The sequence below is a fragment of the Eleutherodactylus coqui genome, chromosome 1 (assembly GCF_035609145.1).
Source record: "Eleutherodactylus coqui strain aEleCoq1 chromosome 1, aEleCoq1.hap1, whole genome shotgun sequence".
Lineage (NCBI taxonomy): Eukaryota > Metazoa > Chordata > Amphibia > Anura > Eleutherodactylidae > Eleutherodactylus > Eleutherodactylus coqui.
In genome coordinates this window covers 296,003,019-296,028,740 of record NC_089837.1, presented here as the reverse complement: position 1 = coordinate 296,028,740, position 25,722 = coordinate 296,003,019, and the positions used below count along the sequence as shown (strand labels likewise).

Below are 25,722 nucleotides of genomic sequence, written 5' to 3'. Positions count from 1 at the left end.
TTAATGATTTAATTGTCATCCCAGCAGGCAGAAATGGTATAGCCTCTAGCCAATGCATCCATGGGATTGATTTGAAAATGAAAGTAAAAAATTTCACTCTCAAGATGGTTTCTGATAAGCATCAAACAGGAGGAGGCTGCAATACAGAGGAGACCTCCAGAGTGTGACAGGCAATCGGGTGAGGGGGTCCGATAGAAAAACCTGTTTTCCCTGAATTAGCCCTTTTAAATAAGTTTACTAGCCCCATTAACCCCTTGAGTGGCACGCCCGGAAAATTTCCGGGGACGAGCTCTACTGCTCATAGCAACATAGCCCGGAAGATTTCCGGGCTATGTATCACTATGGGAGCTGCAGATCACAATGCCACAAACTGTGACAGTGTGCTCTGCCTGCACAGACCCACAGAGAACAAAGCAAGGGCTTTGAAAAACCAGCAGAAGATATTGCCGACATGTCGGCAATGTCCTGCTTTGTTTACAAGTTGCCATAGAGACCATCGGCTTGTCAGAAGCAAGCCGATGGTCTCTGTGGCAGGGAGAGCTTGGTGCTTGGCTGTCAGAGGACAGCTAGGTACTAGCTCTTACAGCAGAGATCAGAGAAAACCTCCGATCTCTGCTGTGTTAACCCTTTACATGCTGCAGTCTATGTGACTGCAGCATGTAAAGGGCTGTCACTGCAGCATGTAAAGGGCTGTCACCATCGGACCCCCGGAATGTGATCAGGGGTCCTGATGGGTCCCTGTGAAAGTCCCCTAAAGGGACAAAAAAAAAAAAAATTTTAAAAAAATTTAAAAAAAAAAAGGAAAAAAATTATTTAAAAAAATTAAAAAAACACTTGTCTCCCTTTACTTTGTAAAAAATCAAAAATACAATCACACATGTGGTATCCGTGTGCGTCGTAATGACCCAGAGAAGGAAGTTAATACATTATTTAACCCCTTAATGACATGGCCCCTTTTTTTTCTTTTTTCTCCATTCTTTTTTTCCTCCCCCCTGTTTAAAAAATCACAACTTGTCCCGCAAAAAACAAGCCCTTATATGGCCATGTCAATGGAAAAATGAAAAAGTTATGGCTCTTGAGACGCAACTGCAAAACTAGTTGAAATTCAATGATTAGACCATTTTAAAAAACCTGCCCTGGTGGGCACGACAGGGTGGTAGGAAACCTGCCACTCAAGGGGTTAATTAACGATTCTATCGGCCCATCAAGACATGATGGAACTATGATGTAACAAAGAATTCACAAGCAAATATGACCATGATAGAAATAATATAAAATTGGACATATAATTAAATATATAGTTGGTAACGGAGATGTGGCCGATGGGATAGTGCAAAAGCTGTATTTTTGTCATTCCCATTCCGCACTATTATGATATTACTTTGAACTACATTACCTGCAATGAGATTGCCTTGAATTGCATAGTAATTCCATAAGAACAAATGCACTTCTGTCAAAAGAAAACATTTTTCACAAATATTATGTTTACTCCCCTCCACCCCCTTTTGCTGTTCTAATGTCTCATTAACAAGGTCCGATATGAACTCGTAATAACCAGTTCTATTTATTACATTTTTAGTTTGTTCTGTTTGATCACTTTAGGGCCATTGAATATTTTGTAGACTCTAACAACTTTGGGTATTGGAAACTTGTTGTTAAAGGGAATCTGTCACCTCCAAATAGCACCATGAACTAAGTTATGGAGAAGTGATAAGGATCTGGGGGATGTGTATTTGCTGTGTTTTTTTTTTCTTTCTTTTTTTTAAATATTCTCTGCAAAGAAGTGTATGGGGAGCATGCGCACGGCAATCTGAGAAGAGTCAAATTTTGTGCTGTGCGTATGTTTCATCGGGAGGGCACTGTGGAAACAGAGGACCAGGTGAGTATAATTAGGCCTCTTTCACACGGCTGCAAAATCTCACTACAAACGCATGTTTCTGAAGCTCATGGTTTCCAATGGGTTCTTTCACATGAGATGTTTTGTAGCTTGAAAGAACTCATTGGAAACCCTGGGCTTCACATACAGGCAGTTTGTAGCCCGTGTGAAGTAGGCCTAGATTTAAAAGAGGAGGAACAGTTCTTTGTACTGTTCAGCTTATTCTCTTATTTCTGGAATATTTGGTCCATGTGTTTTCTATGTATTTGCTGCACTATTTTTATAAGCAGACCATTCGTTCAGAAGTAACTGCCCTGAAATAGAACAGGAGATGGAAAGAAATACATAATTTTATTAGAGATAGATTATTGTGCATAGCCACTTCTATGTTACTGCTGGTATTATTGTATCTTGACGCCACCAGGAGCTAGGGGTTTGACAGGAGGAACGCCCCTCACACCCCTAGCTCCCGATTGGGTCAAGGCTAGAAGGTCCTAGAAACACAATGTGCATAGCTTTTTGCCGCCCGTGCTGCCTTAGTGTGAGGATTGCTTTTCCACTTAGCCTTGCTTTCTTCACTGCTCAGAATGTAAGGCTAAGAAGAAAAGTAAGCCTCACGGTAAGGCAGCACAGCAGGCAAAAAAAAGGCACACGCAGCAGCATGGACTCCCACCTCTGGGTCCCGTGACACTTCAGAGGAATCCGTCCCTCCCGACCGCCAGATGAGCCCTTAGTCCCGGGCTGAGCCTACCTGCTGAGTTCACGCGGCCACCTGTCACACCGGATGCGTCCCGGCCGACTGCCGCATGAGCCCTCTGTCCCAGACAGAGCCTGTAAGTTTCATCCTGGCTGCCTGCAGAGTGGACGTTGGCGCCTGTCACACCTCAGTTTCCCGCTGCTCTGTCCCATTTTTGCTCTGCTGGTGCACACAGCGGCAGCCGTCTCTCAGACACTCTTCCCCGGCGCTGTGGCCTTCGGGGTAGGGGGCCTGCCTTTTGTGCTGGTGCTGGGGTAGAGCCTTGCACCTTGGGCTACGTGGCTGCAACCCCAGGCCGATGTATCCTTATCACAGTAAGTCCTTGGATTTTGCTTTTCTACTTAGTGGGCTGCCAGGACCCCCTGTCAATCTAAGCACCCCCCCCCCCCCCTTCAATCTTGACTCCACCAGTACTTCCTAAAAATTAGATAAATGAGGACTAGAGTTCATCCTACAGAAAAAAGGCCTTCTAGGGCTCTGGCAATGAAAAACTAAAATTAATATGGCTCTTAGAATGTGGCGACATAAAAGCAAACCTTTAAGAAGAAAAAAATGTTTTAAATGTACAAAAATGGCAAAACAAAAAACTGTATAAACTTGGTATCGCCAGAATCGTGCTGACTAAGAGAATAATGTTCTCACACTATTTATTCTGCACGCTGAACGCCATAAAAATGAAATCCAAAAAACAAGTGGCAGAATTCCCCCCCCCCCCCCCCCAAATCTCCCTACAATTTTTTTTTACAAAAGTAATGCAATACATTATATATACCCAAAAATGCCATAAAAAAATACAACTTGTCCTGCAAAAAGCAAGCCCTCATATGGAAAAATGAAAAAGTTATGACTCTTGGAACGCGATGGGAAAATTAGTTGAAATTAGATGATTAGACCATTTAAAAAAAACCTGTGGGTACGACAGGGTGGTCAGAAATCCGCCACTGAATGGGTTAACATGACCACTGCAGTCAGTCACTAGCCTTTGCGGTCATATGTGCAGGATCTTTTGGCACTAGGGATAAGTTTGAGTAATGTTTTTTTTAAATTTTACACAATTATATGCTGGCTGTGAAAGTTTGAAAAAATGTCACATAAGGCCGCCTGCAGACGGGCGGGTCGGATCCGGCGGAGAGGATTCTCGCCACGGGACCCGACCCCAGCGCCTGCAGGGAGGAGCGCCTACTCACCCGCGCCTGGCGGCCCCGGCTCTTTCATGTGCCGGCTGCCAGGCAGCCGGTGCATGCGCAGACCGGAGCCGGCGGCCGGGTGAGTGACGTATCTGTGCGAGGCTCTGCGATCCCCGCACAGAAATAGGGCATGCCGCAGTTTGTTTGCTGCGTGGCCAAACCGCGGCTCTCTGCATAGGAGTGCGTATTGTAATGCACTCCTATGCAGGCTTTCAGTGGCGGAAATCCCGCGGATAATCCCGTCGCGGGATTTCCGCCCGTGTGCAGGCGGCCTTACTTTACAATTTTCCTTTTTTATGGTTACTTTTTAGTTTCTTTCATTTGCCCTCTGAACGTAAAAAACTGCAGTTTGTAGCTATTTGGGCTTTTTCCACAGTGTTTACTTTTTTAAAAATGCAGTCTTACATTTTTTAAAGGCATTTTAAAAGTCGTATTCATGCCTTATTTAGCTTTTTTTTCCTGGAATTTTTCAAAGTCCTATACCGTGCGTATGCCTATTGGGAAAAAAAGACATATCCAAGGCTTGCCGCTTAAGAAAAATAAATAAATATAACGTTAATCAACACACTGTTTGTATATCCTGCATGATATAATTCAATATGAGCTTTGAAGTAACATCTGGCAGTAGCGTTATTGCCCAAAAAAGACATCATAAAAAAGTTGTGATTTTACAAAAAAAACAAAAACTATAGTCTCCTTTCAAACTTGGGGGAAATTTATGAATTTTTTTTATTTTTTATGCTCTTATAGGCAATAATGGGCAATTTTCACATGGAAGAGAATTACAAGCACTGCAATGTGAACATGTGTTTTTCTCACCTTCTGTATTACACTGCCATAGAAATCTCTTTCTCAGACCGATATAGCACTTGCATGAAACTCGCTCTTCTAAATGCACCCTGATTCATGTTCCTTTTGAATCACATGATTAATGTGAAAAAGCGACCAAAAATGCAATAATCATTTATATTAATCATTAATATGGGGACAAAAAAAGACGTGCAGTGGGGAAATACACCAGAAACTGGCTAGAAAACTCAGAGCTTGTGTTTCGGAGAAAAAAAGAGAAAACAAAATAGTGCCTTCTTTTCCTTCTTTTCGTTTTTCTTTGCAGGAAAAAAAACAAAAATTGATATTTTGAAGCTGAACACCATCCTCAATGCAGTCCAACACCCCCATTCTGAGGTCTTTCTTTTGTTAGACATGAGGTGTTAGGGAAAGATGGGACTGTACTCTACATGCCACCATGGCATATGCTAATAAACCCTTATGCACACGGGAATGCACGGATTCTGCTGCAGAAGAATCAGCCAGTGCCCGCTCACATGGGCATTAAAAGACAGGTTCTCACCTCTCCGGAACCAGCACGGGTCTCCTCCGTCATGGCCGGATCTTCCTTCTTCAGCACGACAGAAGATGTGTCCGGGCACGCCAACTGACAGGCCCAGCGAATGCGCAGTGCCTTTTTTTTTTTAAATCTGCTTTCCTGCAGATCTGCAGCATGTCCGCAGTGACAGCTGTGGGGGATGTTCTACGGCAGGGATGGCTTCTATTGACTTCAATGGAAGCCGTGCCTGCGGGACCCGTAGGAAAATACAGCATGCTGCAATTTTATTTCGGCACAGAGCGACCACAAATAAGATCTGCTGGTGTGTGTGGAGAGCGAAATCTCCACACACATCAATGGGCACATTGAGCAGCGGATCGCCTGCACCTGCTGACAAGCATGGAATCCGCTGCTCATTTTGCCCCGTTTGCATGAGGCCTAAAAAGTGTAGGTGGTATGGGTCATAGTAACATCCTCATGAATGCCGAGACCCAAGATTCTCAGCAGAGCATTGCCTCCACCGGCTTGCCTTTTTACCGTAGTGCTTCCTGGTGCCATCTCTTCCTCAGGTAGGCGATGCGATCAGACATCCACATGATGTACAAGAAAATATGATGCATCAGACCAGACCACCTTCTTCCTTTGCTTCATAGTCCTGTTCTGGTACTCATGTGTTCATTGTAGTCACTTTCTGCAGTGGACAAAGGTTATCATGGGCACTCCTCACCCATCTGTAGCGAACCATTGTCATATGTAAAGACTTGGATGCATTCTGTGTTGACACCTTTTGGTCATACCAGCATTAACTTTTTCAGCACTTGATGCAGCAGCAGCTCTTCTGTGGGATCAGACCAGACATTCTAACCTTTGCTGTTCCCACGTGCTTCAGTGCTTCTTGGGCACCCATTACCTTGTTGGTTGTTCACAAATTGTCCTTCCTTGGACCACTTATGGTAGCTACTAAGCTTCACATGCAGGGTAGACCCCATAAGACTTACTGTTTTTGGCATGCTCCAACACAGTCATCTAGCAATCACAATTTGACTGTTCTAGTTACTCAGAGCCTAATACTTGACCATTCATCCTGTTTCCAACACCTCAACTTTTCAACAAGAACTGACTGTTCGCTTGTTGCCTAATATATCAAATCCCTTGACAGGTGCTGTTGTCACAAGATAATGTTATTTATTCCACCTGTCAGTGGTTCTAATTGATCCACAAAAATGCCCTGTATATATGTGATGTTGTTATGACAAAAATGTATGGCCGTTTAAGGAAAGCTGAGTGTACCTTGTGAATGACGTCATATGACCCATGCTACGGCGATAGCCTGCTGGGGGACAGCAGAGTGTACCCTGTGATTGAAGTCCAGGTGGCTCCTGCAGTAGGGCGGCTCACACCAAGACTTCAATACATCATATGACGGAGGAATTAAATGACAGAGCCCACACAGTTATGGATTCATCAAAGAATTCCTAGCAGATGGTTATCAGGTATCTTTATTTATAGCCCCCTTATATTGGGGTGTCACAACATCATTGGACAACTAACTAAGCACGTTTATTGGTTAGTTTTCAATCCAACATTTCTCATAGGTCAACTTAACCCTTCTTCGTGTCCATTGGTTACACCTCATTAATCCAAAAAATATCATAGTTCTTTGCGCAGTTCTCAATCCGAACTCTGATTGGTTACTTCTCAGACATTACATGGCGTTTATTGGATACATTCTGATTCTTCATTGGCATACCTTCAAGAAACTTCCAAGTCAGCAGTGAATAACCTCTTGATGAAGTGCTGAGAGGTCCAAGTAGCTGGAAGTTCTTATCCTATCTCAGCATATGTCTTAGCTAAGAATATGGTCACGTGATCTGTGCAATACATTTCTGGCGTAATATTTCAAATATCACTTATATACATATAGGCATACACACATACATGTACACATATATATATATATATATATATATATATATATATATATATAATTACACTCACCTATATCCAGTTCATGAACTACTTTTATAACTTTTTTGCCTCACACTAAGGATAGAGAATAATGTAACAACCCCCCCTTAGTATCTTGATATTCTTGGTAGGGCCCCTTGAGCCAGCATGTTCTCAATATCCTTATCTTATCTAGACATATGTCCCTCAGTACAACCTAGTTTGTGAAGTTGCTTTTCTGGCATATTCGATGGTGTCTGTCATTGCGCAGTTTTAAATCCATATAACATAACCAAATATTTTATATTTAAATATTTTCCATTACATCGTGAACCAAGCTAGCTGAATGTGAATAGAAGAAAAAATGGAAGCAGACTATATCAGATTTCCCTTCTCACAAACCTGGTTTCTATACCAATTGTATAAGAAATTGCTAACATAAAACTCAGTTGTAACATCGCAGATGTATATTTATGAAATGGATATCATTTAGGACATTTTAACCCTTGGTTAATGAGTTAAAGCAAGGCAGATATATATAATTATTATTATTATTATTACCAGAGATATAGATATAAGAAAAAAAGAACCCAGGACCTGAAATCAGCACATCTCTGAATTTGGAGAGAAAATTTCCATCCTGATATTTCTGGATTAACTGATAATAGTTCTCAGATTTCTTTCCAGCAACAGTACTTAAGCCTGAACCATCAGTTGTATCCAGCTATAGATACACATTGCCTTCTGTGGAGATTTATATGCAGACATCCTTTTCACAGCTCTTTTTGATTCTTCACTGCGGACTTTCTGAAAGTATACTACACACTGCCATGTGAAAAGCATTAGAAGATTTCAGGTTTTCTTTATACATTGTGCTGAATTTTAGAAAAGGACTTAAACATGATTTGAAGAAAAAAAATCACATTTGTAGCATTACACTCTAGGATCAAAGTTTTAACAATTAAGTTTTTTTTTTTTTCAGGTCAAGAAAGCCAAAATGCAGGATGAAGGAGAGGAAACTATAAGGTTAGTGTGAACGGTATTTTATATTCAGTGTTATTTTTGTTGGCTTTTAATGTTTGCCTTTCTGGTGTTGATTTTTGGTGGGAACAAGATCACATTAAGGCTGCCTATCCACGGGTGATAAATCACCCGTGGATCACACTTTGTAAAGCTTTCCATAGGATTATTTCAACTTCTGAGATCTCAGATCAGTGCTTTGTGAGCAAGCTGCATGCATTGCTCTCTGCTACTTCTAAATGCCTATTTAATGTATATGGCTCATCTGCATCAATAAGTGTGCATATGCAAAAACATTCATGGCTAGACAGCAAAAATAATTTGGTACTGTTAGCAAGAAAAATCTCTAATGTTAATTACTATTGCATAAAAAAGACACAATATGTAGGATTATTATAAATGATCTTCCCGATTTTGACACATATAACTCACATTTAATGACACTCGGATACATAAATTTGATATTGATGGAAACAGAAAATTAAAGTTTTGTACAACATCAAAAACCGTTTCCCTTAACATTGGAGTCCTACTTACGAATTCTGGGACCCCTGGGTGGATTTTCACCAAACTTTATTCGAAAATGGCGTTGCACACTCATAACTGACTGGTAGACATGAAAATCAAGGTCACAAGATGCTCTCCTGTCTTTGTTGGCAACTATTTTGTCTCAACCACCTGGAGAAGACTACGGCAGAATAACTTTTTAAACCTCATTTAGCAAAACTGTCTATAAGAATGTCCTTGTTGCCCACAGCAACCAATCACAATGCAGCTTTTATTAAGCTGCTGAGGTAAAAGGAAAGCTGTGCTGTGATTGGTTGCTATGGGCAACAAGGAAATCTTAATGTTGGGCAGAAACACGTGTATATATAAATAGTGCAGATACATGGTGTGATTACTTAAAAAAAGAAATTCGGATAGCAAATAGTAGGAGGAGCACAGAATTTAAATAGTAAAACTGCGTCTTAGAATTAAAGGCCCTCTTACACAAGAACGATGTTCAGTCGTTGACTTTTAGCAGCTTGAAATCTGAACAACCATCGTTCAGTGTAGACAGCAGCCATTCAGTACTGAACAGCCGCTGCTTACAGTGAATGGAACTCTCCTCCACCCGCCCGCCTCCCTGCTGGCCACGCTGTCAGCGATCCACCAATACTCTTCTGTGCAGAGCAAGCATCACAGGGATGAGCGTCGGTGTCGTTTGCCTGACACTCTTTATATGTAAAAGGACCCTAAGGTTTGTGTATAAGATGAAAGTGTCAGAGGTGGTGATTGGTGAGTCATATACCCAGTTGCTAAATTTTAGCCCTTGTGTTATTGTCTGAGTTTGAGTTCCCAGTTTTTTCTGTCTCTGTTATTTTTAAGATGACCTTTGAGTATAAAGCCTTTTAGATCCATTAAACTGTGATCCCATCCAGAGAAATGGTTTCCCACAGATGTATCCAGCTTTTACTTTTATTGTATGTCTGCAAATTCACCCTGGTCTGTAGTCTGTTTTGTTTCTCCAAAGTATATTCCTTCAGGACACCTTATGTCCGTTTTACCTTTGTTTTCGTTGTGGCCGACGCCGGCTTCTAGCGCTAAACACCCAAAAATAGAACAGACACCGCTCAAAAATCACGGCGCTGCGATCGAGCGGCTGTCTGAGCGGTCCCATTGAAAACAATGGAAGCGTTATACTGTGATTATCGTGGTGCCGAAAGCGCAAGGGTAAAAACTGCCTGTGTGAGGGAGGCCTAAAACTAATGGGAAGGTTTGCACCTCTGCTGAACAGTTCATTGCCAATTGACTGCCTCTATTTTTGAGCTGTCCTCTTTATAACAAATTGCAATCCTGTTAATAAGGTAGGATTTTTTCAGCATAGCTTATTCCAATTTTTTTTTCTTTGTGTTTTTTTTCAAGGCAAGTGACTAACAGTGAAAGCAGAACTCAGAAAGGAGAACTATCATCCAACCACACAATTTCCAATGAATGTGAGTATGAACACAAATTCTTTCTGAAAGACGTCCATGAAAATACATCTGTTCTGTTGAGGCGGATAGAAAAATGTTTGTTGTCCAGTGCAAGACACAACCATCAGCTCAGTGCGTAGCGTAAGACCCAATAGTCAACATAATTTTACAAGTGAGCCTGAGTATTTCTGCTTATTATTTACTTCACTTTCTTAGCTGTAGTATGTCTTCTACGTAACTCGCCCAGGAGCTACAATGACAGTACTACTAGCTTTGTGGTAACTAGCTATATTCTTGTTTTAAAAAATATCAGAACTCCAACCAAAACCTAGAGTCTGTCACAATTCACCGGGATTTAATTCAATCTGGCATGGCTCCTTTTATACATGGCTTCTCTCCTGGCAGTCCGATTTGCTGTTTCAACATCTGTAACCTACAACTAGCCTCTTTTCTTTGAGGCCAGGCCCTGTATACCTCCTTTATTTCATCTTACAAGAGGCTTATTGGTCCGTTACGGGTATGGTGTATGCCATGTTCTAACATCTACACGGCTACCCTACAGCTCTTTATATTTGAGTATAATAGTTGGTTCATGATAGGTTTCTGATAAGCCATTTACACGGCTGAAACACGTCGAACCAAGAACCTAAAAACATTCCAAGTTATCGATTACTCATTTGTTTTTTGATAGACACAACATCACCCCTTTCTTTAAATTAAGTCTGCATTATACAGGCTGGTTTATTCTCATCTACTACAAGCAGCCTAAGTATTCCCTGTCCTGGGGTTGCCCCAGGCTATCATGAGCCGGGTCACTTATACTTAGGGGTGACTACTGTCTATACTATATCGCACACTTTGTGTTTGTCTGTCTTTGTGGCCATTTAATAATAATAATAATAATAATAATAATCTTGCATAGCGCCAACTTATTCCGCAGCGCTTTTATATATTTTTAACCTATCAATTAAAAGTTATATTTTAGAATCATACCTGTGAAGGCCATCTATATAATTGTGATTCTCCTGCTACGGTGATTTATATTTTAAACAATCCCTTCTGTTTTACATTATGGTATATCTAGTGCACATCAGGGATAAAAGTGCTTTGCTTTATAGGATGAAATGCTATGGCTCTTTTCACTCAACAGTTTTCAAGTTCACCAAGCTGTAGAAATTTAAGGTGTCCACCCCCTACCAGTCAAATTAAAATTGGAAATGCCCTCCTGAAAATGCAACTTTTTTAGATTTTGAATGTATGTTTCACTTAAAAATAGTTGGCGCAGAACTCGGCTGTATTTAAACTGTACTCGTACTTAAAGTGGTTGTCCCGCTTTCAAAAGTTTTCTTTTACAGGTGGCCATGACCTAAAATGACAAAAGAAGCAATACTTGCCTGTAAAAATTTATTTTTTTAGTGTTCATGATGTGGTATAAATGATATGCTAATTTTTATTCTATGGATCATAGTAACATGGTATGTAAGGCTGAAAAAAGACAAATGTCCATCCAGTTCAGCCTATTAACCCAATATCGAACCAGGGGTAGGCAAAATAACCAAACAAGGTAGAAGCCAATTTTCCTCCATTTTAAGGGAAAAAAATTCCTTCCTGATTCTGATCTGGCAATCGGAATAATCCCTGGTTCAGCAACCCTTTTTGAAGTTTTTAATGATTTATTGAACTTTTGTCAAATTTGCCATCACCAAGACCTCAAGCATAGAGTTCCATAGTCTCACTGCTCTTACATTAAAGAATCCCCTTCTTTCCTCTAGACGTAGATGATGCCCCCCTGCCACAATAAGCAGATCATGGGAGAGATCTCTCGATTGTTCCCTGATTATATCTATACATAGCTATTAGGTTGCCTCTTGGACATCTTTTTTCTAAACTAAATATCCCCAGACTTACAAACCTCTCTGGGTATTGTAGTCCATCCAGTTCATTTATTACTTTAGCTGCCCACATTTGTACCCGCTCAACCTCTGATATGTCCTCCTTGACTACCGGTGCCCAAAACTGTACACAATATTCCATGTGTGGTCTTACCAGAAATTTTAAACAACTTTGGCCATTATAACAAAGGAGACCAAGACTCCCAACCTGGGGAATTGTAACAAATAGAACAAACAACTATAAACTAAACCCACAGCTCCAGTACCAATATTGTGTATACATATTGTCCATGTGAGTCACGACACCCAATAGAGAAAAGACCTTCAGTTTTCCCAGAAAAGAGAAGTTTGTCAGATACGCCCAGTGCAGTATTGGGGCAGTCAGTCCATTGACCCTATATATTGGTGAACTTGGCAGGGCATTCCCTAGCCATATATGTCAATTTATATAGAGGGACAACACTGTTTAACTCACACAGCCAGGCAGCCCTAGTGGGTTTTTTGGGATGTTTCCAATTAAGTAATATTACCGTTTTGGCATAGAAAAAAAGCAATTTGTATAGGGTGCTGCCACATCAAACGGAATGTCTTCCGCAAGACCAAAGAGACAGACCTTAGGGTCTAGTATACGCGGTGTTCCCAGATGCGTCTCCATGAACTCAACAACATCCCTCCAATAAGCTTGTAAAATATGACACTCCCAGAACATATGCATAGTTGTACCTCTATCCATCAAGCACCTTGGGCAACTAGGAGATAAGCCCATAGCGTTTAGACAGCTAGGAGTATAATAGACTCTATGTAGGAACTTGATTTGTTAGCCTGACTCTGGTACTTACTAAGGGAAGCCCAGAGCCTGCCAAAAGGCCTCTCCAGTCATCCGAGTCCAGGTCCGGTATATCCAGGCTGCATTTTTCAAGAGCCCTGTCTCCCAGTGAAGCAAGGTTACGCGTCAGCTGTCTATAGAAACAGGAGAGCGGCTTCACGATATTGGCCATCTGTGCCAACTCTTCCAGCCGAGTCAAGACAAGGGGGTTACCCAGGCCCTCAAATTGAGCTCTAAGGGCATGGCGAAGATGGAAATACCTAAACTAGGTAGGCTAAAACGTGTCGGCAACTGTAAAAAGGTACAGAATACGCCACCTTCAACAACATCTGAGAGGGTAGTGATCCCATGGCATCTCCAGAAGACTATATCAGGTATACAATGCAAGTGTGAGATGGGAAGCAAACATCAAAAGTAGTTCCACGCAGAAGAGGGTGGATAAGGAATTAGAGCCACAGACTTCCCTGAGTAATGATTCGAGGTATTCATAGGGTTGTCTCCACTCTACTCACTCCAGCAAGCCGACCATCCTAATATTGCATCTGCGAGAGCAGGTTTCAAGATCGTCGATCTTTAACTGCTGAGCAGAGGAGCTAGATTCAAGCGCCCGTATTTGCGCCCTAATGGGTGCGACCATGTCCTCTAGATCAGAGCCTCGTGTCACCACAGTGGTGGTGCGCTCTCGCAGGTTGTGAACATTAGACTGCAGGGCATCAATCTTCCCAGTAAGAGCAGACCGACAGTCTGTTACGGCCCTGAGTACGTCCGCAATAGTTGGACTTGGGGTGGTGGGTCCAGGGGGAGAATCCTGAGGCGAGCTGGACACATTGGGTTAAGTATCTTCTATAGCGCCAGGTTTCACAAGTTGCTGTACTCTATTAGTGAGCTTTGTTTTGTAGGGGGAGCCATATAGGCGGAGGGTGTAATTAAAGTATAGAGAAACATATTCAGAAGCAGGGACGTCTCTTAGCCAGAACTATTTTGTACCACAGAGGAGTTCTCTCAAGACCTCCACCGCTACTTTATCGCTGAGCTCCCGTACCTAGCAAAGTGTTCCCTTGTGGTGGGATTATAGTGCCTATTAGTACACTTTTCTTGTTGCCTCCTGTGGGTTTCCTCCCTCATCACTGTATGTCTTTCCTCTCCTTCTCCTCTCCCCCCTCTCCGGGCCAGCAATGGTGTGAAGATCTGATGTCCGGCAGATAGTGCAGTGGTGTCAGCAGGCTGTGCAGGCAGTAGGGGAGAGTCAGCGCTGAAGTGCAGGGGCATGGGGAGGGGGTCTGCAGGTCAGGAGCAGCCAGCAAAGTCTGTTGGGGCTGCCTGTCACTCACCCGGCTGTTGCTGCAGGAGTAGAGCAGTGGGAGCTGTGCAGTCCTGGGGTTAGTCCCCTTTGTAGCCCGGGCAGCAGGAGGTTTGTAGCTGGGCTTTACACTGGGTGCAGACACCCGGCAATCCAGCCCAAGGATCCTCTGGCTCCAGCAGGCCGCAGCGGGTCTCAGTCAGGGTCCGTCCACAGTAAGACCACAGAAGGCCCTGAGAGGTCTCTAATTATTCCCCAAGGGCAGGTGAGACTGTGCAGGACCCAGTAGGCAGAGCAGGGTCCTTTTTCAAGCAGGATTTTAGGGTCTTTCCAGTGGTTTCCCATTTAGTGTGTAATGGTGACATGTATTTCCATTGCCCATGTGCATAGCTTTATATTTATCTGCGTTAACTCCTTCCCACTCCAGGACGTACATTTACATCCTGGAGCGTCCAGGTATGTATGCAGAGAGGTCGCGGAGCAACCTCTCTTCATACAATGCGGGCGTCAGCTGTTTATTACAGCTGACACCCACGGGCAATAGTTGCAATTATCAGATCGCTGCTATTAACCCTTTAAATGCCGCTGTCAGATCGGTGAGATCGGGGGAGTCGTGCAGGTGTCAAGGCCTCAGGGCTGCCTTGAGAGACTGCCTATCAAGCCATCCCCTTGGGGGGGCTTGATAGACTGCCTGTCAGAATGCAGTATGACGTAATGCTATAGCATTACGTCATACTGCAGGAGCGATCAAAGTATTGCATATTGTAGTCTCCCAAAGTAAAGTAAAAAAAAAGCAATAAAGGTTTTTGTTTTTTTTTAATTGTAAAAAATAAGTAATCGTTTAAATCACCCCCCTTTTGCCATATCTACAATTAAAAAGTCTAAATAATAAAATAAAAATACATATTTGGTATCGCCGGGTTCGTAAAAGTCCGATCTATCAAAGTAGCACATTATTTACCCCGCACAGTGAACGTTTTCCGGGGAAAAAAAAAAACGCCAGAAATGCACCCTATCTCCCAGAAAAAACGCAATAAAAAGCGATCAAAAAGTCGTATGTATTCCAAATTAGTACTGACAGAAAATACAGGACATTCCGCAAAAAATGAGCCCTCGCTGAACTACGTCGACGGAAAAGTAAAATAGCTATTGCGCACACAAGATGACCGCAGAAAATTGAAAAAAATTAAATGTCTTTTGAAAAAATAAATAGTATAGTAAAAAAAAAACTATACAACTTTGGTATCGTAGTAATCGTACTGACCCATAGAATAAAGTTATCATGGCATTTTTGTTGCAGTTTGTGCGCCGTAGAAACAAGACGCACTGAAAGATGGCGGAATGTCGTGGTTTTTTTTTTTCATTTTACTCCACTTAATTTTTAAAAAGTTTTTCAGTACATTATATGGTACTTTAAATGGCACCATTGAAAAATACAACTCGTCCCCCAAAAAACAAGCCTTCATACAGCGATGTCAATGGACAAATAAAGGAGTTAAGATTTTTTTTTTTTTAAAGGGGGGAGGAAAAAATGTAAATGGGGGGGGGGGGGGGGGGGGAGGGCCACGTCATGAAGGGGTTAAATCTCATTTGCCATTTTTCTGCCAAAGCCCTCAATTTATCCAGATACTCTTGCAAGCTCCTTGGGTCCTCTTGTATTAATTTCCTTACATCGCTTTATGTCCTCGGCAAATGTTGACATTTTACTGCACACTTCTTCTACCAGGTCATTAATATATTAAGTATAGTGCCGAAAACCGACCCCTGTGTGACGTTCTCTAGTCCAATGTAGAACTTATCTCCTTGTAGAAGAAGCTGGTCAAGTTACCTTGACAGAGGCGGTCTCCCACAAACCCATGCTGATTTGGAGAGCTACACAACTAGTGGAACAGGCCCCGTCACTATAGTCCTTAGCTATAAGAAGCTAGCAGATATACTCATGTGTTGCACAGCGATTTTATGAATAGCAATCCTGGAATATACAAAGTGGGCCACAAAAATGAGCCCAGCACCACACCCATATGGAAGCTGTCCAAAAGAAAATCTGTGTTGCCGATGGCAACCAATCACAGCGCAGCTTTTATTTTACCTCGGCTGTATAAGAAATGACAACCAATCACAGCGCAAGTTTAATTCTACCTCACCTGCATAAGAAACGAAAGCTGAGCTCTAGCAGCCAATCACAGTGCGGCTTTCATTTTACCTTAGCAGTATATTTCTGAAAGCTGTCCAAAAGAAAATCTGTGTTGCCCGTAGCAACCAATCACAGCACAGCTTTTATTTTACCTCAGCAGTATAAGAAATGAAAGCTGAGCTGTGATTGGTTGCTATTGGCGACAAAAATTACAGGGGACGTTGCTGAGTTTTCGATTTTTAATTCCGCCAGTATTCGTCACCTGGTGCTGAAAAACGCTCATGCAAAATTTTACTCAAATCGGACCAGAACTGTGGATTTGTATACGACACACAGAGATGTTGCGTTTTATATATAAGATAAAGCTCTGTGTAGCACATTACTTGATTCCCTTACAACCCAGGGGTGTATTCCATCGGGAGACAGTGATTTGTCTGTTAATCTTCTTAAGACGTCTCTGCACTTCTTCCTGGGAAAGTTCTTTTCTACTAGCCCGAATACAGCTCAGGCAAAGCTATTAGAGTATGTTCACATGGGATGTGAAGGCTCCAGATTTTTTGCAGAATTCACAGTACAAGCCATGTGGATTAGATACAAGAAGTCTCATCCATACGGTATGGAAAATGTTTTCTGTATGAAATATGCAGCAGAATTGACAGGCACATTGTAAATCTGCAGCAGGTTAATCACCTCTTCAAATGTACATGCAGATTTTCATCTTTTCCATTGTGGAAAATGTGTGTGACGCCTTGGACCACTCTCTCACACACTGCTTTTTACAGCGTTTACCGCGGTGTTTCAAATGTGCTAAATGCTGTAAAACGCCTCCATTGATTTCAGTGGGGCTTTGTAGACTAGCATTAAAAAATTGCAGCGTTAGAAACTCTTTGTTCAGACACTGCTCTCTTTTTCGTGTATTTTGGTGCTTTTTAATTCTGCTCATCCCTCGTTGTAATGATGGGGCACGTTAAACGCTGTCAAATGCATTTGAAAACGCTGTTCGAAAACGCCAAGATTTAATTTGCAATGTTTTAACAGACACCTGTGTGAGAGTGGCCTTAGGTGATTACATGTTACTGTAATTGAAGACTTGATGATCCAGATCATTGCAAGGGAAAAGCTGTTTTTGCATGTTTTCATATCAGCTGTTGCTTAGTGTTAGGAGTGTAAGTGGAGTACACGTTTGAATATTTAGATACCAAATAACTTCAGGTAAGCACTGCATAAAGTTCCTTATAAGGTGTGTGGGGAAAGTTTAATTGAATTACTTTCATGTATTTAGTTTTTTGGGGCCATGTCTAATGGGCAATTTACACGGGACAGTTATCGCTCAGTTTGTTCAAACTAGCGAATTTGAGCGATAATCATGCAGTGTAAATGCACCAAAATCACTCAGTTTTCGTACACAGGTTGTTAAGCTGAGTCTTCAGTTGGCTTAAAAGCTGGATCGCGGGCTGGTCATTTCGTGTAAACGTTCCCCTGCTCAGCGCTTCACATAGAAAGTGAAGCGCTGAGCAAGAAGCCCGTTATCCAGTGGTGAAGTCTGTCAGTGTAAACGCTTAGCAGTGACGTCAGCACTCATGGAGTAGTTTACCCGACTGTCAGCCAGTGTGACACGGCCATAAGTCTAAAAACAATAAAATTGTAATTTGGACTGTTTTCCTCTCTCTAGCAGTTATTCCCTGTGCCGACTACATATCTCGTACCCCTGGTGACTACACCAGCCAGCTGTATCCATCAAAGTAAGCTCTTGTTTTTACAAACGTATTTCATCATATATGACTTTTTTTTTGTCTCTTGTAATTTTAAGATCATTGCAGGTTTCAGGATACAATTTTGTCAAAATGTTAACTTTTTTTTTGGAACTAGCTGAAAGGATAAATTAATATTCTACATTTAGGTCATGCAGCAAATGGATCCAGAGCGCTAATGCTTCTCTATGGCATTGCACAGGCTGGTCCTCAACCCCTTAAGGACATGGCCTATTTAGGCCACAAGGATCCAACAGTTTTTCATGTCCACCTTTCAAAAGCCAGAACTCCAACATGGCATAATGAGTGCTTGTTTCTTGTATGGCGAACTGTACTTTTTCTCTGTACCCTTTTTGTAAAACTTTTTTTTTCTATTTGAGAGTAGGAAGAGAAGATGCATCAATTCTGTCATTAGGTGTTTTTTTTACAGTGTTAATCATGCAACATAAATTACATGATACATTTTTGACGATTATGACGATACGAAAATTATTTTTTTCTTTTTTCCCTCCACTTTTTAAGAACCATAACAGCTATGATAATGCATTTCAGGATTTCTGTACTGCAGTGCCTTATTGCTTAGTATAGCGATCATAGGCAATGGCAAGATGGGATGCCAGTATCTGGTGTCCTGTTGCCATGGCAACCTATCACGCTCCCTCTGAACACTTCACATGCCGTAATCTACATAGCAATTTAAAATCTCATCCACACTCTGTGGAAAAATTCCACTCTAAATCCAAAGGGGCAGTTAAAAGAGTGAAATATACAACACCTCTTCAGTGTTTCTACAACAAAATGGGGTGAATTGGGAAAAAAAAATCAATTGCTACTTTTTGGGGGGTTTGTCTTTATCACGTTCACAGTGTTGTAAAAATTCACTTTGTCAGTATAGCGCCATTAAATGAATAAGGCACCGCTTGATAGGCACTCTGTAAAGGCAGCCCTAGGGTCTTTCAGAAGGCCCCCGGCTGCCATGGCAACCGCGCGGCTTTCCGCGATCTTATCATGGCAGGCCATATGGGACCTCCGAACATCAGGTGTCAGCTGCTACTTACAGCCAACACCCGGCGGCAGCAGTTCCGACAAGCAATGCCGCTTGGCGGAACTGTTGACGCTATAAATGCCGCCGTCAATGCTGACAGCAGCATTTAAAGTGTTAACAGATCCAATGAATGGCGCGGCTTCTCAAAGCTGCACCAGTGGTACAGATTTTGACTTGGATTTTGGTGTGTTTTTTCTGCTGCCGAAATTCCGCTATATGTGAGCGAACCGTTAATGTGTAAATAATCCTGCACCAGAAAATAAATGTATGTTGCTGTTTAACATATTCTGTGTTCTCTAGGCCATATACACACATCCTTTCTGTACCTGTAGCAGAAACCATGTCTACTTATAGTGGGCAGAATCAGTATCAGTCGTTGCAGCCATCTCAGCCATACACAGCATACCCTCAAGCATCTCAAACTTATGGTCTCCCTCCTTTTGGTAAGTCTTCCAAGTACTTTTGCAAATGTGACTCACAATTTCACGATGTTTACTCTGTAGTATTAATATTAAATTCAAATTTGGGTCACCCCCTTTCTCTGGTCTTCAATACCCTCCAAGAGGTCAGGTTTTCAGGATTTTCATTGTATTGCACAAGTGATTTAATTATTGTCAGTGCCTCAGACATTGTCACAGGATATCCTCAAATCATACTGATACAGAGGATATTCATAGCAGTTAGTCTCCACCCATTAGCTTAGAGAAAGCTGGAAATGGATCTCGCTGAGGGACAAACTGGCGATAAATGAAGAATGCAAACCATGTAACGGACCAAAATAGTGGTGTTCCTTGTGTACAGACATGGCTGTTTGTTCCAAAAAGTCATCTGAAATGTTAAGCAGACTTTACTATGGTAATTGGCCCAGATCTCTTATCCTTGCTATAATGTGTTGGTGTAGGTGCGAGCTGTCCGCTTGTAACCTGAGCAGTTTTGGTCACAGGATTTCTTATACTGAATATATTTTGATAAACCCTATAAACTATAGATGTTCATGAATTTTCAGTCTCTGGATGTAAGCAAAAAATGTTCTCTCTCCACACACAGAAACAAAATCCCATTCTTTGACAGTAAACAGAAATCTTAAATGGTTGGGTGTTGAAACACAAAGTACAATATAAAGTTGTGTAACTCTTCAGTTTGTTATGAAGAGGTTTTACCATCAGACCTTTTAATGTACATCCATAGGATCTAATATATATGCATCTTAGTTTGACGTGGTGCAGTGCGTTATCGAAAACAAGTCTGCCCTCATGTGTATGCTTTATGTAACTACACGCTATGCCTCTCTTACACTCATCATCGCCATAGCATCTACAGGATGGTGCATGGAAAAGTTGCCTGACTCCACACATTAGTGAAAGCTGTCTGAAAGAAAATCTGTCTTGTTGTCCATAGCAACCAACAGCTTTAATTTCTTATATTACTGAGGTAAAATCTAACAGTTGCGCTGTGATGGGTTGCTATGGGCAGCAAACATTTTCTTTTAGACAGCTTTCATAAGAGTGTGATGCCGGGCTAATTTTCCATGGCCCATCCTGTATAACAAACCTCATTAGAATGTTGTTTACCAGAAGATATTTTAATTAGATGCGCTAAGTATGTACAACTGTGTATATGACTTAAATGTTTATGGTTTAACCCCTTTAAACGTACATTAGAGTTGAAACTGTATAGTATGCCTATTTCTGTAATTTATGTAACTGCTTGAATACGAAAAGCAATCTATTCATGGTGCTTTTCCAATATGCACAATTCTAATTAATTTCTTAATGTTAATCTTTCTAATTTGTTTCTTATTTTATATATTAAGGTGCTTTGTGGCCAGGTATCAAGTCTGAAAGTGGTTTAGTCCAGACGCCAAATACTACTGCAGTCTTGACTTGTTCTTCAGGAGTCTCCAGTAGCCAGCCCAGCCCTGTCTTGTATTCCTATCCTTCCCAAGGTGAAATATAGTCTTGTGTAGTTATGCCAGTATCGGCTATAATATATCTTATTTTTTTAAGTGTAAATATAAAATTGTATACAGTTGACGTCTGACAGATTAGTATGTGTGCGATACAATTTTCTGTGATTGTGAATAGATAAATATACCCACAGATTAGAACCTAATTAATTATTTTAATTATATAATGATTAAAAACAGAGCAAAACATCTGGTTTTGTAGCCGTAGAGTGATTAACTATGGCGGCCGGTCACAAGGTTATGAAAATCCTCTGTATAAGGCCTTCACACAGGCGTCTTCTCACGGCAATACAGCGACAGACCACCAGTAGAGAGGAGCATCTTATCATCTGACAAGCGCAAAAAGCTCCAACTGTTTCATTGTCTGTCATCCAGAGACAGGTGACACCATTGTTACACCTTGTGTCTGTCGGAACAATTTCACAGTGTTTAACAGAAGGAAATTTTGGCACCCACTACCTGTACTGCCTTTGACATTCACAGACCATTGCCTATATCTGCAGTGATGTCGTGAAAGACGAAACTAGACTGCTTCGGAGTGAAACCGTGTTGTCTTTGGCATCGATTTCAGGTTTAGTTTGGGCACAAATGACTGTCCGTGTTCATGTCTGTGGACCTTGGGGTGAGCGCCTCAATCCTGACTTTGCTGTGGAGCGACACACTGCCCCCCACTACTGGTGTGATGGTCTGGGGAGCCATCGCATACAACAGTCGGTCACCCCTAGTAGTGGTACGAGGGACAATGAGAGCTCAGCTATATGTTCAGGACATCCTGCAGCCACATGTGTTCCTCTCATGGCGGCTTCCAAGAGGCATTTTCCAGCAGGGTAATGCTCGGCCGCACACAAGAGTGTCACAGGAATAGCTCCACAACATTGCCACACTTCTGTGGCCTGCCTTGTCACTATATTTATCACCAATAGAACTTGTATGGGGCCATCTGGGATGCCAAGTTCGACAGCCTACGAGTTTGCATGATCCAGACACTCAGTTACAGCAAATATGGATTGTAATGCATCGGGATACCATGCAGAACCTGCATAGCTCCATGCCCACCTATATCGTAACTTGCATCCAAGCTAGATGTGGCCAAACAGGGTATTAGATGTGTGTGTATATAGAATGTGTGTGTGTGTGTGTGTGTGTGTGTGTGTGTGTGTACTGTACATAGTCAAGCAAATTGCAACTTAATACAATGCTGATGGTCCTATTAATGTCTGAACAAACAACTCATTGTTCCTTATGAACAGGCGAAAAAAAGGATTTAGTCAGATACCAATTGTACTTAAAAAGGTGAGAGGCCTGTAATTGACCTCCACTATGAGAGACAAAATGAGAAAAAACATCCAGAAAATCACATTGTCTGATTTTTTAACAAATTTATTTGAAAATTATGGTGGAAAATAAGTATTTGGTCAATAACAAAATTTCATCTCAATACTTTGTTATATATCCTTTATTGGCAATGACAGAGGTCAAACGTTTTCTGTAAGTCCTCACAGGTTGGCACACACTGTTGCTGGCATGTTGGCCCATTCGTGCATGCAGATCTCCTCAAGAGCAGTGATGTTTTGGGGCTATCGCTGGGCAATACAGACTTTCAACTCCCTCCAAAGGTTTTCTATAGGGTTGAGATCTGGAGACTGGCTAGGCCACTCCTGGACCTTAAAATGCTTCTTACAAAGCCACTCCTTCGTTGCCCTGGCAGTGTGCTTGGGATCATTGTAATGCTGAAAAGACCCAGCCATGTTTCATCTTCAGTGCCCTTGCTGATGGAAGGAGGTTTGCACTCAAAATCTCACGATACATGGCCCTATTCATTCTTTCATGTATATGGATCAGTCGTCCTGGTCCCTTTGCAGAGAAACGGCCCCAAAGCATGATGTTGGCACCCCCATGCTTCACAATAGGTATGGTGTTCTTTGGATGCAACTCAGCATTCTTTCTCCTCCAAACACGACGAGTTGTGTTTCTGCCAAACAGTTCTAGTTTGGTTTCATCTGACCATATCACATTCTCTCAATACTCTTCTGGATCATCCAAATTCTCTCTAGCAAACCTCAGTCGGCCCCGGGCATGTACTCGCTTAAGCAGGGGGACACGTCTGGCACTGCAGGATCTGAGTCCCTGGCGGCGTAGTGTGTTACTGATGGTAGCCTTTGTTACGTTGGTCCCAGCTCTCTGCAGGTTATTCACTAGGTTCCCCCGTGTGGTTCTGGGATTTTTGCTTGCTGTTCTTGTGATCATTTTGACCCCACGGGGTGAGATCTTGCGTGAAGCCCCAGATCGAGGGAGATTATCAGTGGTCTTGTATCTCTTCCATTTTCTAATTATTGCTCCCACAGTTGATTTCTTCACACCAAGCTGCTTGCCTATTGCAGATTCAGTCTTCCAAGTCTGGTGCAGGGCTACAATTTTGTTTCTGGTGTCCTTCGACAGCTTTTTGGTCTTCACCATAGTGGAGTTTGGAGTGTGACTGCTTGAGGTTGTGGACAGGTGTCTTTTATACTGATAACAAGATCAAACAGGTGCCATTACTACAGGTAATGAGTGGAGGACAGAGGAGCCTCTTAAACGAGGGGTTACAGGTCTGTGAGACCCAGAAATCTTGCTTGTTTGTAGGTGACCAAATGTCTATTTTCCACCATAATTTGCAAATAAATTCATTAAAAATCAGACATAAGTGGAGGAACTTGTACAATTGGTATCTGACTAAATACTTTTTGTTCTCACTGTATAAAAGCAGATAATCAATTCACATGCTATTGCTGTTTAAGAGGAAGAGAAATGCAAAACTCCAGTGGCAAAAAAGTGCAACAATTGGTTCACTAAGCAGTGGATAAACCTCACCTTCTTATCAGATGAATCCAGATTTCCTGCTGATGGCAGGGTCAAAATACAAATGGCGCAGGCAGCATGAATTGATGAATCTTTCCTTTCAGGTGCCTGCAGTTCAGGCTGGTAAAGTTGTAGTCCTAGTTGGGGGCAATTCTGTGTGGACTATAGGAGGTTTAATACCCTTACGGCATCTGGTGCTTATGCGATGCCTCAGATTGATGAGCTATTAGACCGGCTAACCAGTCACCAGTACATCATTATTGGCATTAACCAGCGCTGGATTAACCAACCATAGTCATTCAATGGTGTCATTGAATGGCTGTGATTGGTTAATCGAGCACTGGTTTTCATTGGCTGACGCAGTGCTTGTTAAACCAATCAGAGCATTAGCTTCCTGGAGACGGGGTCTTCAAGCCCTGCTTCCAGGAAGAACGGCTGTGTCATCTTGAAGGAGGACGTGGCAGCCTGCAGCAGCAACGGAGACCAGGACCGCATCGCCGATGGTAGGTGAGTATTATTAGACACCCCCTGAAAATAAGACACTGTGCCTCTTTTGAGGCAAAAATTAATAGGAGACAGTGTCTTATTTGGGAAACACGGTAGGTCATGACAGGAAAACTCTTCCTACACCATGAGAGCACCACCATTGAACTCCAATGGTGCACCCATGGGATATGGCTTCATGCTTTTTTTGCCAGATGTAGACTCTGCCATTCTCATGGTTCAACTATATGTCCAAGGTCCATTGGTGTCTTTCCTGGGTCCATGCGAGGCTTTATCAGAGATGATGTGGGGTGATCCAGGGGCACCCTTGGCCGTCTTCAGTTATTGAACCCCAGTCAACACATGATGTTCTGCATAATTATTCTGGAAATTTGTCTAACTTTCCTCCTACTGTACTGCTGGGTCATTTGGTGTACTGTGGCCTATTCTTACTGATATATCAGACCACAGACCTGCCACCAGATGCTTGCCTCTCGGATCAACCACATGTGGCCTGCCGCTGTGTGATCCTCGGTCGGATGTCTGTCCATGGTTCATCCAGTCTTGATACTGGGGTTTAGGAGAAGCCAACCAGTGCAATGGTTTAAGAAATACTGGCACCATACCTATGGCCACCAACAATCTGCCCATGTTCAAAGTCACCATGACTGCCAAATGCTACCTTGTACTGCACAGAGGAGAGGTCAGCACACCTGCAAACAGATCCTGACACTGTCAGCAGGTGGCGCCGCTTTACTGATCACAAAATGTATAATTAATATATACATTTATATAATCTATATACCTCTGTGTGTGGTCTAAGCACAGTTGATGCATATCATGCACATCTGTTTTAATTCTTGTTTAACCAATTTTCCACTTTCTATTGTCTTTTCAGCTACTACTACAAATGCAATTTCCAGTACATCTCCTGTAGCAAATATTACAGTACCAGCAGTCGCCAGTATTGCAAACCAGGTAACTTCTCTTAATACAAAGCTGCTTTACTTATTGTCTGTGTCCTGGGTTTCTGATATTAAATTCTAAAGTCGTGTTCTTTGCTCATTCTTACAAATAAGTTAATGATACTTTTCCGAATTCAGTGGTGGTAAGTTGGGTTTGTGTGGTCGTTGGAAGTGATTAAAATAAACCTCTCTTAAATCCTCCTGCATTTTTCTTGGCCCGTTACCTTCCTACTGTCTTAAATTAATTTTTGCGCCAAAAGGGGCACAGTGTCTTTTTTGTGGGGTGTCTTAATACTCAGCAGGCGGAGTTTGTGTCCCTCGCACTGGTCTTCGGCGATGCTGTAGGCTTCTGTGTAGTCCTGAACGCTGACGGAGCATTTCTTCCTGGTAGTGGGGCTTGAATACCACGCCTCCAGCAAGCGATGGCTCTGATTGTGTGCCCCAAGCCCTGTA

At 42.1% G+C, this 25,722-nt stretch overlaps 1 protein-coding gene across 3 annotated transcripts in view; it reads left to right on the top strand.

Moving 5' to 3' along the window:
• Positions 1-25,722, top strand: part of EYA3 (EYA transcriptional coactivator and phosphatase 3) — a 110,076-nt gene that overhangs the window by 30,727 nt on the left and 53,627 nt on the right. For 2 of the 3 annotated variants that reach the window (XM_066573589.1, XM_066573597.1), the window contains exons 3-8: positions 8,077-8,120; positions 10,020-10,090; positions 17,894-17,963; positions 19,318-19,460; positions 20,831-20,962; positions 25,203-25,282. In XM_066573589.1, the coding sequence (XP_066429686.1) occupies positions 8,077-8,120; positions 10,020-10,090; positions 17,894-17,963; positions 19,318-19,460; positions 20,831-20,962; positions 25,203-25,282 (540 nt within the window). The remainder of the gene's footprint in view (positions 1-8,076; positions 8,121-10,019; positions 10,091-17,893; positions 17,964-19,317; positions 19,461-20,830; positions 20,963-25,202; positions 25,283-25,722) is intronic. The other variant, XM_066573605.1, reaches the window with a different exon arrangement.